The sequence below is a fragment of the Mercurialis annua genome, linkage group LG3, assembly GCF_937616625.2.
Source record: "Mercurialis annua linkage group LG3, ddMerAnnu1.2, whole genome shotgun sequence".
Taxonomy (NCBI): Eukaryota; Viridiplantae; Streptophyta; class Magnoliopsida; order Malpighiales; family Euphorbiaceae; genus Mercurialis; species Mercurialis annua.
Window position 1 is genome coordinate 57666005 of NC_065572.1, and position 16623 is coordinate 57682627.

Genomic DNA, 16623 nt, shown 5'->3' on the forward strand with positions numbered 1-16623 from the left:
TAATTATAATACACACAATTTTATAATTACGTTAATGTCTTTTTTATCTTATAAAATATAATTATTAATTAAAAAATTATTATTAGAGTTAGAATATTAACTAAAATAAACTACTTATAATATTATGTTAAGATAATTGTCTAGAATACTAATTAAAATAGACTATTTTAAATAACTAATTATTGTTATTTTAATTATTATCTATCTAATTATCTAAAATTACTAATATTTTAAATATTATTTGATAATTTGACGAGTCACACTACGAGCCACGTGTGAAACACGTTAAGCGACACTAGTTACTTAAAATATGAGAAATTCTATTGATAAATTTATAATTATTATTAAATGCTATTTTAATAATTACTTACTTTCATTTAATAAAATCATGTTTCACGCGTTTAATAAAAATTTCACAATCCTATGTCATAAACTAACCTTAAAAAAAGAGAGGTGAAGTTATTTTTTTTTTCGGGGAATTTTTTCTCTCTAAAAATTCATTGATAAAGATAAAATTACAAAAGATCATATTATAAAAGTAATATATGATCTTTCAAGGAACGACAAATCTAATCATAGATTCCGCATTAAATTTTAACCCAATGAGAAGTTAGTTCAGCACATAAAATAATAATCGATTACATTGGAAAGTTCACAATCTAATCTTCACTCTATAATTTCTGGGGTTAAATATTTTTTAGGTCACCAAACTATAGTGTTTTTACAAAATGGTCACCAAATTATAAAAAGTTATAAAATGGTTACAGAGCTATAGTAATTTTACAAAATGGTTACTGAATTATAAAAATTACAAAAGGGTTGTTGAACTATAGTTTTATTAAAAAACAGTTACCGAACTGTTGTTTGTTTACAAAAAAAGTTATTTTATTCCTCATCCACATCATCAAGATGTCAACCCGTTTGTAAAAAAATAATACTCCAGTAACCGTTTTGTAACTTTTTTAGTTCGGTAACCGGTTTGTAAAAGAACTATACTTCGGTAATTATTTTGTAACTTTTTATAATTCGGTAACCATTTTGTAAAAACACTATGTTTCGGTGACCTAAAAAATAATTAACCCTAATTTTTGTAAATAGACCATTCATTACTAAAACAATTTAGAGATAGGTTGCTTATGCTTTTGTAAAAGTCATAATTAAACATGAACATGCATTAGTTGGACACATATGATATGATAATGGGAATTGGAACTGAATTTCTTGGATTGGTCATGGTAGGGACAAAGAACATTGACATTATTGCAAATTTAGATAAGGAAATTAAATCTTCCTCTCTCCTTTTGTGCATTATTTGAGTTGATATTTACCTAATCCACACATCCACTAATTCAATAAAGCAAAAGTTTAAAGCAAAGCAGCTGGATCAAACAAATGCCAGCTGTCCATTAATGGGATCGAATAATCAATAATCTTTTTGTGACTATATTTTTTCAAGGATGCTTCTTCACAAGGGAACCTTCCAATTCCGAAGATTAGACGAATATGTTATTAGAGAAATTATTAGGTAGATTCAGTCCACCACGTCATCCGTAAACTAAATCTATCACATTATGACACGTCATTAAAATAATGGCACTATCGTAATATTACTATCCAAAAGTGTAAATAAGTAATAAACAAAATTACAATAGTGCCACTATTTTAATAATGTGTCATAATATGATAGGTTAGTCTACGGATGACGTGATAGAATGAGTCTACCTAAAAATCTCTCTTGTTATCAAGTCTATCTATGGAGAGTATACAATTTACTAGTAACTTAAAGTCTCATATATACTCGAGCTATTATAAGAATATTATAATTAAATATAGATATCTTTAAAATATCACCTTTATTATTTATAATACTAATAACTAAGTATAAATTATGTGATATATTTGATTCGTTTCTTTTTACCTATTAGATTTTATTCTTACGTATACTTGTAATCAGTCTGTGTGTATGTAAATATACATTTGACAATTTTTAAACAAAAATTTAACATATAATATCTCGCTATTTCAAATTAAATTTAAATTTTTCATACTACTACGATAGGATTCAAATTAGAAAATTCAATATATACATTTTAAAATTTAAGAATACAAAACAACAAAGCGAAGCAAAGAATTCATGCACTCTCTATGAATGCTAGCGCCCAATCAAATGATTTATTACCACTAAACAAATTTACCAAAATTAAAAAATCAAATTTTACTAATTACTTACTGATAACAACGGCTCTACTGTTCTCAGTCGTTGTTGACTTTTTCTTCTTATATTTAACAAAATATACATAACCTGAGACCACCAGCAACGCCGCTCCTGTTACCCCACACACTATACTCGCCACTAACAGCACGTGTCTCAGCCTTTCTGCACGGCGGCGACTGCCGCTGTTACCGGAAACATCGTTCCACCACGCGGTGTCAGTTGAGTTGATCGCTTTTGGCAATGCTACATTATTATTGTTATTATTCGTATTATTATTATTACCACCGCCGCCGCCGCCAGTACTAGCTGTCGACGTTGCTGATGTTCCGAAGAAATCCTTCACTTCCGGCGGTAATTTCTGTCCTACCGGTGCTGAGCTCTGGTACTCCAGTCCGTGATCGGACGGCCGTAATTCTCTCCCTACTACTACCACTGCGATCATCATCATCGTTGCGATCAACGGCGTGTAATAAGTCGACATAGTGGTGTAAAACGCTGTCGTTTTGCTTCTTTTTGATTTATGCTCTTTGCGTCTTACGTACGCCTGGTTCTCGTGTTATTATATAATACTGAACAAAGTGAGCAACCAGACCAAACCAAACGGTGTCGCTTTCTTTTGAATTTGGAATTTCTGTCGGTTGTGTAGAGTGTTTGTGAAGGATTGTAAACGGCGACGTTTAGTGTTCAGTTTCTTTGGGTTTCTGTAAGAAAGAAGAAAACAGAAAACGCGTGATGTTGTGTCGGAAAATAGGTTCACAAGAAATCTACTTCACTCGCCGCTTGTTTGTTTGTCTTTTTTACAACTGTTTTCTCCATTTTTTTGTTTATTTTATAAAGACAAATTTTTCAGGAGGGTCTAATCCTCCGTTCTTCTTTAATTGTCCATTTAGCCAATTTTATTTGTCTACAAATAGTTGTCCATTTAGTAATTCTATGTAATATTAGCTACTTATCTTTCAAGTTTACTCATCCCTAATAAATGACCTTATGTTTTAATTTAAAAGGCATTTATTAACTAATAGGGTTATATTAGTATTTTTCTTTATAAATTAAGACAAAAGAAGCACTATCTTGGTATGTGCAATATTGGCTAAATTGACAACTAAAAAAGAACGGAGGTAGTATTTTTATTGTTTTAGTGTTTGATTTATTTTTTTTCTTTTACAATCGTTAGCATGTAAATTTGGAACGGTTATAAAATTTTACGTTAAATTAATCTACATCATTTATTTAATAATGAATATTGTGGATCATGAATTTAACTCGTTCAAATTGAAATGAATTTGAGAAACTCCTAATCTAATTTGTTTGCTTTAATTTAATCATTTGGCACTAAATTAGCATCACTAAATTTGAATTTGAGCTAAACGTGAACATATGAACGATAAGTCATTCATATTACATATTTTATATATTCAAAATTCAAATTAAAAATAACATCTCCAGATTTCATAATGATCTTGGCAACTGGAAATCTAAAAATATTGAGATTGAGCTGCTAATTCAAGATTATTATTCAAATCAATTTTGTAGTTCGAATTTGCCGGCTTGCTCCCGCACATTAAATGTTTTGGATTGCTTTATTCCCTCGACTATGTAGAGATGCTCTCGGTACCATTTACAACAAATGAGGTTTTCAACGCTTTAAAGCAAATGCACCCTAAGCCACAATGGCCCTAACGATATGTCGACTCTCTTTTCTACTACCAATTAAAATGTTGTAGGTAAGAATACTATTGCCTTTGTTCTTGGTTACTTAGAATTCAGAGTGATGCCTGTAGAGATGAATTGCCCTCTTCTTACTCTAATCCCAAATACTCAACCTCTAGAACCGATGAAAGATTTTATGGCTTAATAACCCTTCAACTTTACCACTTTATTTCTTGTGACGTATAAACGTTTTTTGTTTTCTATTGAAACTCGATTTAATCCCTCAAACAGTGCGTGAATGCAAGCGCGCTGACGTGGACAAATAAATTTGAATTTTTTTCTACTTGACCACTTTATTGAATTATTTTCATTCGACATCTAAACTACTATTTCTTACCCATCTAACCTTTCTTCCTCTTCTTTGGCTTCCTTATCGGGCTCTTTTTTTTGGTGTGTGAATTTTCTTAATATTCCACTTTCAATCATCGTCTCTATTTCTTTCTGTAGGTCGTAGCACTCTTTCCTGTCGTGCCCACATTCCTTGTGGAACTTACAATACATGTTCTCATCTCTTGATATGATTTTATACACCATCCTCCGGAGCCAGGTTACCGGCGCCCGGTTTTCTTTAACCTACATTAGCATATTAGCTCTGGTCGTATTGAGTGGAGTGAAATGGCTCCACTCGCCATACCTTCCGCTTCGATAATCGTTATTTTATGTTTCTTCCTTCATGTTACCAAGTTCTAAGCTCCTCGTAGGAAGAGTATCGGCTGATGTTGCGACTTCCAGATGTGTGGTCCTTTCTCTGATGGCTTGTTTTGCTGTGCGAGGTGCCTCCATTACTTTCCTCTCTTTTTGGTGTGTCTTGGTTCTTTTGTCTTCTTTTGTCATCCGTATTTATCCATTTTTGGGCTACCGCCATGATTTCTTTTTATGTTTTTGGCTTTTTGGAGCTGAGTTTCTCTCTTAGAATGTTGATTTTGATCCCTTTCTTTAGTACATGTATGATTGTGTCGTTGTTCAAGTCTTCTACCGTCATCACCTCATTGTTGAACCGTTTGATTTATGCTTTCAGCAATTGTCCCTCACCTACCTGTAGTGGTATAGTTCCTATGAACTTACTTTAGGCAGTAAGTTTGTGAAGAACCTCGTGGAAAACTCAAGGTTTAGTTGTTTCCATCACTTGATCGTTCTTGACTCAACGTGATTGAAATAATGTTGTGTTGTGCCGCTCAAGGTGAAGGAGAATGTTTTGCATAAGATGTCATCAAATATATCTAGCAACTCCATCTTGTTGTAGAATTTGGTCACGTGATTCTCAAGACATTCAGTCCTATCGAAGTTGTCTTGGTTAGTCATCTTGAATATATTTAGTAATTTCTCTAACAATATGGCTGTCACTAAAGACAATTTCCAATTTACGAGACTTTCCATGCTAGTGTGTTGTACCGTCTTATTTCAGTCGTAGTTTCCATAGCTGCATCGATCAATCTCTGCACTGCCTGGAGGAAAAATTCTGTTGGTCATCTTACTTGGTCACATCTCCTTCACGACTGGTAGCATTGCCTCAGTATATTTTTTTTTCTTCAGGAATTTGGGCTTGGGCTCCTTCATCAATGTTCTCGTTTTGTCCTCCTTCCCCCTATTTCTTGTGCTTGCTCGATCGCCTCAATGAATGCCCTTCCTCTCTCGCCCATGTTGTCCATTTCCGTTCGGGCCGCTACGGTTCCACAAATGCAGTTTCGTTTCTCTTGGCTTGCGACAGTAGTGTTAAGGTGTTCGTAGCTACTCTAATCACCGTAAAAAGGTATTTGCAATCTAATTTTGATGATGTGACTAGTCAAATTAGACTGCTTATTGAATATTTGTCATATCAACAATATAATTATATGTCGGGTAATGATTTTTAAATAAAATACATAATTTGGTATTATTTGCCAACGTGACAAATATTCTAAAAAACGATGTCCGCATAAATAAAATAAAGGATATTAAATTTCGTAGGTCATTCAGTTGATCCCAAATTTTCAAAAGGGTACTAAGTTTCAAAACGTTAAAAAAGGTCACTAAGGTTTCAAATTATTTCAACGGGATGTCCCTCGAGCCATAACACACTAAGATTTTGCGTTTTTTCCTACATGTCATGCCAAAATTACAAAATGAGGTATAATTCAGGCTAATAATCACCGACGGTCCTCGACTTTTACCCTAAACTTCCCAAAACCCCCTATACTTTCAAAAACTTCCCTAAACCCCCCAACTTTTGTGGCGGCGCCATTCATGGTCCTTATAGACAAAACTACCCTTTTGTTTTTGGCGGCTGTCCTTTAAAAAAAAAACAAATAGTGGCGCCACATGTCAATTGACACGTCATTTAATGTCAAAACAAAATTAAAACACCCAAAATACCCCTTAAAAAATTAAACCAAATCAAATTTACTTAATCAAACCCAACCCACGGTCAATCTATTTACAACTGCCCGTCAACCTGAACCACTCACCGCACCCGCCGTCCGCCGTCGACCCTATCAGATTATGTTCTTGGAGAACAGATACATATCTTATGTTCTCCAAGAACAAATGTTGAGAAGACGAGCTACTGCTCGTCTTCCCAAAAATGGAGAAGACGAGCAGCAGCTCGTCTTCTCAGGGAAGACGAGCAACAACCGGAGAAGACGAGCAGCAGCTCGTCTTCCCCCTGAGAAGACGAGCTGCTGCTCGTCTTCTCACCCTGAGAAGACGAGCAGCAGCTCGTCTTCTCAGATTTGAGAAGACGAGCAGCAGCTCGTCTTCCCCCCTGAGAAGACGACAAGCTTGGTCGTTTTCTCACCTGAGAAGATGACCGGAGGCGGGTTCGGTTGTGGCGGTTCGGTTTCGATGATTCAGTGGTTTGAATGTGTTGATTTGGTTTGATTTTTTATTTTTATTTTAATTAAATTTCAATAGTTGTAAGGGTGTTTTGGGTTTTTCAATTTTTTTAAAGATATTTTGCCACATGTCAAATGACACGTGGCGCCTATTTTTTTTAAAATTGTAGGCGCCAAAAAAAGACGGCGCTTAGGGGTATTTTCGTCCATAAGGACCGTGAATAAGCGCCGCCATAAAGGTTGGGGGGTTTAGGGAAGCTTTTGAAAGTATAGGGGGTTTACGGAAGTTTAGGGCAAAGGTCGAGGACCGTTGATGATTATTAGCCTATAATTCATTATCCTTTTTAACAAAAAGTATAACTTAATACCCTTTTTGTAATTTACGTTAAATCCAGTATTCTTTTTGTAACAAATTTTAATCTGCCGGCAACAGTGACCACCCGTGGAAATAAAATCATAACCGAGTGACCTATTTTAACGATTTGAAACATAGTATTCTTTCTGTGATTTCGGATAAACTGAGTGACCCAAAAAATAAAATATCTATAAATAAAATTGGAAAATTTGTATGAACAAAATTTTGAAATTTAGTGAGATTAAAGAAATAAATTGAAATTTGATTTTCTTTTTTGAAATAACTTAAAATTTGACCATTTGTTTCTACCATATTTATAAATTTTTTTATAATATGTCTCAATTTTTTTTAAAGACTATTATTTTTCTCAAAAATATTTTTTCATACTTTTTAGGTATTTTTAAAGAAGCCCCACATTCTTATTGTATCCAAAGATACCGGTATCAATAATTACATAGGGTAATGTCATAATAAATTCACTATCAATATATAGTTTTTCAATTTAATTATGATTTATAAAATGTCTTAAATATATACACCAAATTTCATTTTGCATCAAATTGATATACCGACTCATAATCCGTTATAATTTGCTAAAGTGCACCTATTCTTCAATGTAATTTTTTAAGGTGTAAGTCATTTTTTGGCCACCATCTTAGCAAATTACACTAGAATATAAACCGGTGTATCTATTTGTCACTAAATAAAAGTCGGTGTATCTATTTGAAACATTTTATACATTATGATCTAACAGAAAAAAACATATATTGTTGATGAATTAATAAATATTACCCCAAATTATATAATATTATTAATTATTAATGTGTTATTTAAATCTAAAAATTTGAAATTCAATTCAGACATCCTTCCCTCTACAATAATTAACAACAACAATAATATTTCCTTTACTATTCCATCCTTAATTCCATCACATTTTAGGTTCTTATATATTCACACAACAAAATTACAATCTTCTTTCATATATAATAACCGACTAAAAACAATTAAATGGGTTGCATATAGATGCTCAAGGAAAAGGCAAAGATATCTACATAGAAATTGGGTGAATAAATAATGACATAACACGATCTCTAGTCTTACCCTCCTCATTATTCCCATGCCCGTCTCCATATTGATACATGTATAAAGCCATCCTTGCTTGATTCACTACTACTCCGATGAAAGCATCCGAGAACGGCGAATCAACATCTACTCGTGCTTTATTCATCTTCTTCCATGTTTCATCGACTAAGGATTTGATGTGCTCGCGTGCTTTTTCTTCGGAAGCTCCAGTTTCATGCATATAACATTGTATCGATTTTGGAACATCGCCTCTTTTCACTTCATCCTAATAGGGGAAAAAGACAATTATTGTTATTTACTTGACTTTACATAAAAATTACTAGGTTTTGGTATTTTAAAAAGTTATTGTTTCCTTTGCGATATTTAGTTAAATTGTTAGGGGAATACAATGGGTTTTTAAAATGTAGAAAGAACATAATAATTTTAATCTAATATCATGAATGATATATAAATAATTATTTCAAACAGTATCGGCTATGCTCAAGTACCGATGATGTTCCGAGATCATCTGCAAGTCTTAGTATCATGGACGAACATCGAATAATATCAGGATACACATTCAAGTATTTCAAAGCATCATCTGTTATTGGAGATTTAAGAAGAAAAAAAGCATGGACTGATATCAAAGGAGATGCTATAGAAATCCATGCATTGTCAATGTATTCTTGCAAACTTGGCGTATAACCGTTGTAGTACCACTTGGCCTCCAATAGGTAGCATTTACATAAATCTGCCCACTGAAAAAAATAAATCAAGTGAATAAACTTGCAGCCCCTGTACCAGATCGTTGTCTTTAGTCTGAATTTTATACCAAAACTTCATTTTTTTTATGTCAAAATGGTATTGTAAATTATAGACGATAGTATTAGAACAAATTTCAGTAAATGTATACTTGGACCCTCTCAATATTAGTCTTGGATTTCATTTTAGACTTCAATATTTTCTAATTCCCACATATATACCCTAACATCAAAAATTATTAGACCCTCTTTTAATTAATTAATATTTTATCGTTATCTTATGCTGACAGTGACATGGACTACACATAACATATACGTAAAATTTATTCAAATTGGACCTGAATGATTTGTTTTTCATGTAAAATCTAACGTAGCAAAATCCACAAATTAAATCCTATGTCAAAGAGAGACAGAGAAAGAAGTAATTTTTTCAACATAATAAGTATTTAACTATTAATAATAATTTAATTTCCACATTAGCTTGCAACTATATATATATATATATATATATATATATATATATATATATATATATATATATATATATATATATATATATATAAATATTTTTGTTAAAAATTTAGTATTTATTAAATTAGTTTCTTTCAATATTATAAATTATTTAATCAGAAAAATAATCCTACGAAATTTATATTCCTTCATAAAATTAAGTTATATACATAATCACGACGGATACGTATCAAATGTAATCTAGTAAATTTTTTATGAGTAAGAATTTATTATTATTTAGTTAAAGCTCTTATAAAATTACTATAAATTTACAGATATTTTATTAATTTCAATAATTATTGTCAATTTTTTCAAATTAATATTGTGTCCACATATATCTTGTTAATTTCAGTCGTTATTAGTTTATTTTAATTTTATATTAACAATTAGGTTCCGAAACGAGAATAAAAGAGATCTTAAAGTCCAAATTGAATAAAGGCAAAAGGTACAAAAAAACCCTCGTAATTTTCACAAAAATATAAATCAGCCCTTTTATTTTTTTCGGTATAACCTCTTTATTTTCAAATAGAACAAATAACTCCTTTCGTCCAACACCATTAGAAACACTCATTAATGACTGACATGTCTCCCATAATCATAGGAGAAAAGTTTAAAAATAATTTTAATGTTTAAAATATTTATCAAAATTTGAGGGGGTAAGTGTCCCAAAAGTAAACTAAAAGGGTGTATTTGTTCGATTTTAAAACAACGAGGCTTTCATTGTTCAATTTTGAAAACACGAAAGTTTAATTGTGCCCAAAAAAGTAAAAGGACTAATTTGTACTTTTGAGAGAAAGTCGAGGGTTTTTTTGTACCTTCTGCCTTGAATAAAATATCATTGTTGCATGCCACGTGTTTGCTATGTATATTCATGACAAAAGGTACAAAAAAACCTCTAAAGTTATCCCAAAAGGACAAGACAGTCTCTAATTTTTTTTGGGCACGAGACAGCCCTTTAAGTTTATTTTTTGAACAAAAAACCCCCTCCGTCCATAACTTTGACTAACAGATGTTAAATGGGTGACGTGACACTTGGAAAAAAAAGTTCAAAAACACCCTTAATTTTTAAAATATTTACCAAATTCATATTTCAATCTTTTTATATCATTTCTCTCTTAAAAAAAGTTCAAAAATACTCTTGATTTTTAAAATATTTACCAATTTTATAATTATAATTTTTTTTATTAATTCACCCTCTTCTTCCTAATTAATCTAATAATTTTTTTTAAAATCAATTTAAAATTATACCACTGTAACTCGGCCGGTATACTGGATTAACTTTTTTCAATAATTTTCAAATTAAACCCTTTAAAATTTTAAATTAAAAATCTAAATACACTTCTACCTTTAAAACCGTCTAAAAATTAAATAAAAATTAAATAATTTTTTTTTTGAAAAACCACCGACCAACCATCGGTGGGTCCGTTTCTTTAGATCCACCGTTGGTGGGTTTCGACCTGCCGGCGGGTCTCCGGAATCGGAAAAAAATTAAATTATTTAAATTTTTATTTAATTTTTAAATAGTTTTTTTTGGCAATAGATTGGTGGTGTTGTTTTTGTGAAAAATAAATAAGTAACGTTTTCAGTGAACAGATTCGACCAACAGTCATTTGTTTCGGGAGTGTCGGGTTACAGTGGTATGATTTTAAATTTATTTTAAAAAAATTAGACTAATTAGGAAGAATAGGGTGAATTAATAAAAAAAATTATAATTATAAAATTGGTAAATATATTAAAAGTTAAGAGTAGTTTTGAACTTTTTTTGGGGGAGAAATGATACAAAAAATTTGAAATATGAATTTGGTAAGTATTTTGAAAATTAAGGGTGTTTTTAATTTTTTTTCTTAGAGCCACGTCACCCATTTAACGTCTGTTAGTCAAAATTTTGGACGCTGGGGGCTTTTTGTTCGACTTTAGAATTATGAGGGTTTATTTGTTCGATTTTGAAACAAGAAGGGTTGTTTTTTGCCAAAAAAAAGTTAAAGGGCTGTACTTTTAAGAAAACTTGGAAGGTTTTTTTTGTACCTTTTGCCTATATTCATGTTATAAAACAAAATTCGCTAAAAGAATGATTTCTAATAATGTTAAGATCTAAATTTCAAAAAATAATAATGTTAATATTAAAAGGCAAAGTATATTATTGCTTACAGCTTTTCTCAAGAAGGGCACAATATGAAATCCTTGTTCCCTAAGAACGTCCAAAGCGATTTGATTGATGGAATTATAAAGGGATAGGAAACATATTTTCATGTACTGTGGAAGCTGCTCCATTGCATTCACATCCCACCTGAAATCACAGGAGTTAATTGTATAAAAAATATTAATAAGATTAAATATTTTTACGATTGAACTATGTTTTTCTGTAAAATATTCACCGAATTATAAAACGGTTATCAAACTATTATTTTCTTACAGTTTGTTATACCACATTATAAAAGATTTTTAAAACGGCTATGGAAACCATAACTTCTTAACAAAACAATTAACGAATTATAAATATGGACAAGAAAGAGTAGTGGAACCACATAACAAGCTTATAACTATTTTGTGAAAAAACGATTGTTTAATAACCATTTTATAATTTTTTATAATTCGTTTGTAATTTTTTATAATTTGGTAATTTTTTATAATTTTATAATAGAGCAAATATTTTATAAAAAATTATAGTTTGATAAGCATATAAATATTTAATCCAAATTAATATCACTTCAATATGAATTAAAAATGTGTCACAAACCTTTCAACAACATCAGTAAACTGGTGGAGCTCATTCAAAGTGCCATACACATCATAGATATCATCAATGATTGTTAGCAATGAATTGATTTTAGTAGACATTCTTCTGAAATATCCGAATTCTGGCTCGAATTTAAACCCAACAGTCCACAAGAAATTCTCAACTATCCTATCTCTTGCAAATCTCAACTCTTCTCCAAGACCTATATTCCTCCACCACCTGCATATATGGTCTATGAATTTTTATAACATTACCCCGTTTATATTAGACGGTGACATAGTTAAAAACTAGTGTAAATAAATGTAAAAGCAAACCGTGCTGCGTCTTTTAGGTCCTCCAGATGGGTTGCTTGCACAATGTTGAAATTGAGCTTAGCAAATTGAAGGAGAAGAGGATTCATGTCGTGTTTTCGCTCATATACATCAATGAACCATCTGCTCTCGGACCGCAGCATCCTCCAATGGAGTGGGATCTCCAGTGACTGATTTATTAACATGGATAGATATTGATCTTTGTTCAGTTGAGTGTGGTTCTTGAGAGAAACGGTAGCGAATTCTCTTGCAATTTGTAGTATATTTTCGCCTTTTTCTAAAAGGTATGACGCCTCATACAAAGATAGCAATCCCTTCAAATCCTCACTATGACATATTTTGAAGTTTCCATGTTCGTCCCGAAAAATATCAAAAGTTTCTGCATTTAAGATAATGCTAACAACCTTAGAAGTTCAAGTTCATATGATGGGTCCTTTATAGACGGAAATTGTGAGTGTGTGGTTCATTTACCGTAAGTAGTTAAAAAATTTCACGTAAAAAATGACAGAAGGCCCCCATACTTATGATTTTTTTTCTTATTTGGTTCCTTCAACTTTTTTTATTTAATCGGCTCTTTTACTTATAAATTTACTTTTATATGGCCTCTCTTCATGTTTGTTGATATGACTCATTTTGCCAACATATCATGTGAGGTGGCCATTTAAATCCAATCTCACGTGCGTTTTACGGCAAGTATAGTATATGTTCTTCTCCCATCCATAAAAATCTAAAAGTTCAAAAGTAAAGTACATACAGGGACTAGATAAAGATAGAATTTTGAAAACGGACCTGATAAATAAAATTTTAAAAGTATAGAGACGTAAAGATTTACCTAAATGAAAAGAAAATGTAGTTTACGTACCTTGGGATAATTTGAAGCCATGTTGTCTAAACAGTCTAAATTGAAGAGCTGTAGCATACAAATCAAATGTACTAACATCAGTGTGCTCATAAATGCTTTGCAAGACTGACTTGATTTCATCATCAAAATGATAAGCTAATCCAAGTCTTTGCGAGGTATCAATGAGCTCCAATTTATCCAAGGGAGCCATGTCTTCATTGAGCATCATATTCTTTACTTCTCCCTTTAGCTCTTCCATTCTTTCTCTGTAAATCTCTCCCTGCAATGAACACTACAAATTCATATAATAAAATAGAAGATTACCGATGCATGTGTGCATGTGTATTAAATTTCGGAGAGTACTGAATTATACAGAAACTGCAAAACTGATACTGAACAATTTTTTGTTATAAAATGAATACTAAACTTAGCCAAACACGTTACAGAAGGAGGACTTTCAGCCATGTGTTTCCCGCTGATTAGACGAAGAATGGCTGGGAGTCTCCTTTTGAAACGTTTCGCTAAATTAATACATATTTGTAACGGAAAATTGTGAAGTACCAATTTTAAAACTTTCGTACTGTCCTCCCAAATTTAATACCCATGTGTATATAATTACCCCATATTCACTCTGGAGTGACTGCAGAAAATCATGATCCCAAATGGTGGGCTTGTAGTTTGCCGATCGTCTCACTGCAATTTGATGTGAATCTCTTGAACCACCCATACATTTATAACTACTTTTTTTTACCGACCCAACATGATTTCTTCCAAATGGTAGTTTAATAAATGCGGCGGATAAATGAAGAGCCATTTCAAGAGGTTTGCTCGTAATTAGCTTAGCAATTTGTGTTACAAATTCTTATTCATATATATAGGCAAAGGTCCCTATACTATTCGCGATTTGTTCAAAAAGTCCTCAATAATTAATTTCCATACCTCAATAATTAGAGTTTCTTCCCATATATAGGCAAAGGTCCCTGCATTATTGGCGTTTTATTCAACAAACGCTCAATAATTAATTTCAATACCTCAATAATTAAGGTTTCTTTCTATAAATAGGCAAAGATCCATGCATCACACGCCTGAATTTATAATTAATTATAGGATAAATGTTTACTTTAAACACTTAGATTCATAACTTCCACATAACAAATCAATTTTAGAAAATAAAAATACTTTTTCTTTATCTTTTCCCTCCTTGCCGAACCATGCAATAAATTCTAAGCTACTAACAGCTAAGCTTGTTTCAAGATATCAAAGGAGCAATGATTCCCAAGTAATGGCTTAGCCAAAAATCTATATCTATACTATAATATAGTAATCTTGAGCTCCAAATTAAACATCGTGCATATTTTGACAAGTGTGGATCGACTATAAATTATCATGTGGCAATTACTCATTTAAATTAAAAATAAATGGAGTAAAATATAATTTTTTTAATGATGCATAAAAAATAAATTTGATTAAAATTTTAAAAAACATATTTAATTATTTAAGTAACTTGTACTGATTTAAATAAACTTTATATGACACATTATAATTTTTTAGGTTTAATGCTTTAAAAACACCTGACCTTCTAGCCATTTTTCAATTCTACCTTAACTTTTAAAATTGATTAATTTTATCCTATTTTGTATTTTCTTGTTTTAATCGTACCCTTAACCATTAAATTGATATTTTTTTTATCTGAAAAATATCAAAAAGAAATATTCAGAAAAGATTAATTTAATGAAAAAGGATCAATTTGAATAATCTTTTTTAATTTTTTATAAATAAAAAAAGTCAATATAATGTTTAAGCAGACCCGGCCTTAGGCATAGGCTACTAAGGCCTATGCCTAGGGTCTCCACTTTTGAAGGGCCTCATACAAATATGGGGTCCAAAAAAAAATTTAACATTTTACAAAATATATATATTTTATTATTTAATGTGTTTTACTGAAATGTTTAGTGATATGTACTAATTTTTTTATTTTAAAGATTAATTAGATATTTTAATAATTAAAGCTCTAAATTGCAAAGGCCCCATATATATATTTTAAATCTTTTAAAGATAAATCTTTTAATATATGTATATATTGGGCATTTTAATAATTGGTATTTTAAATTTAATTTCAAATAATTAAATAGACTCCTTAATAATACGTATGTAGTTGACTAATACCATCTAAAATTATATTTAATTTATATATTTTTATCGTCTAGGGCTTAATGTATATGCATTATTTTAATTTTTTATTAAAAAAATTTCAAATGTACTTTTCTAAAATTTGTCGATGGTCTACTAAAAACATATTTTATAAAAATAAAAAGTTAAAAAATGAACGTAATTTTATGAAAAAATAAAATAAAAAATTTAATACAAATACTTTGATATGAATAAATATTTTTATAAATATTTCAAAAAAATCGCCTATGGCCTCGTCTTGTCTAAGGCCGGCCCTGTGTTTAAGGGTGCAATTAAAACGAGGAAATGCATAACACTACAAGAAATATTAGAATTAGCAGCAAACATTTTTGCCGCTAATAGTGCTAAAATTGTTACTGTAACATATAGCAACAAAAATAATCGTGGTATGTTGCTGCTAATAAAACGTTGCCTTAAGTAATTGGTAACAAAATTAGCTGTAAAATGCTGCTATAACTTAACTAATGGCAGCAACTTTCAAAATTAATGTTGCAAAAGGTTTTTTAGCAGCAAAAAAAATTAGCTGCAAAAGAATTTGTTGCCAAATACAGAATTCCTTGTAGTGTAATAGAATAAAATTGACCAGTTTTTAACGTCAGGATAGAATTAAAAGGAGACTAAAAGGTCGGATATTTTTAAGACATTAGACCCTTTTTTTATTGTTTTCCTGAAAAAATAATCTAAAGGGTTAGAATCTTACGGCATCACTATCATCTTCGAGTGGAAGCTCTCCCAAGTCTCAATAAAATTAAGTCAACAGTTGGTAGGTTCCGACTACACACTACAAGAAATACTAGAATTAGCAGCAAACATTTTTGCCGCTAATAGTGCTAAAATTGTTACTGTTAACATATAGCAACAAAAAAAATTGTGGTATGTTGCTGCTAATAAAACGTTGCCGTAAGTAATTGGTAACAAAATTAGCTGTAAAATGCTGCTATAACTTAACTAATGGCAGCAACTTTCAAAATTAATGTTGCAAAAGGTTTTTTAGCAGCAAAAAAAATTAGCTGCAAAAGAATTTGTTGCCAAATACAGAATTCCTTGTAGTGTAATAGAATAAAATTGACCAGTTTTTAACGTCAGAATAGAATTAAAAGGAGACTAAAAGGTCGGATATT

At 31.0% G+C, this 16623-nt stretch overlaps 2 protein-coding genes across 2 annotated transcripts; both read right to left on the bottom strand.

Moving 5' to 3' along the window:
- Nucleotides 1-2067: 2067 nt before the first annotated feature.
- Nucleotides 2068-3017, bottom strand: LOC126671477 (uncharacterized). The gene has a single exon (XM_050365244.2). The coding sequence runs from the start codon at nt 2694-2696 to the stop codon at nt 2223-2225; it is 474 nt and encodes a 157-aa protein (XP_050221201.1). The 5' UTR covers nt 2697-3017; the 3' UTR covers nt 2068-2222.
- Nucleotides 3018-8002: 4985 nt separating this feature from the next.
- LOC126675204 (terpene synthase 10-like) lies at nt 8003-14141 on the bottom strand. The gene is made up of 7 exons (XM_050369810.2): nt 13932-14141; nt 13334-13592; nt 12475-12850; nt 12161-12379; nt 11572-11710; nt 8662-8910; nt 8003-8438 (listed from the first exon to the last, which is right to left on the bottom strand). Exons 1-7 carry the CDS (start codon nt 14124-14126, stop codon nt 8139-8141), a joined length of 1737 nt encoding a protein of 578 aa, XP_050225767.1. The 5' UTR covers nt 14127-14141; the 3' UTR covers nt 8003-8138.
- Between the last annotated feature and the right edge of the window lie 2482 nt (nt 14142-16623).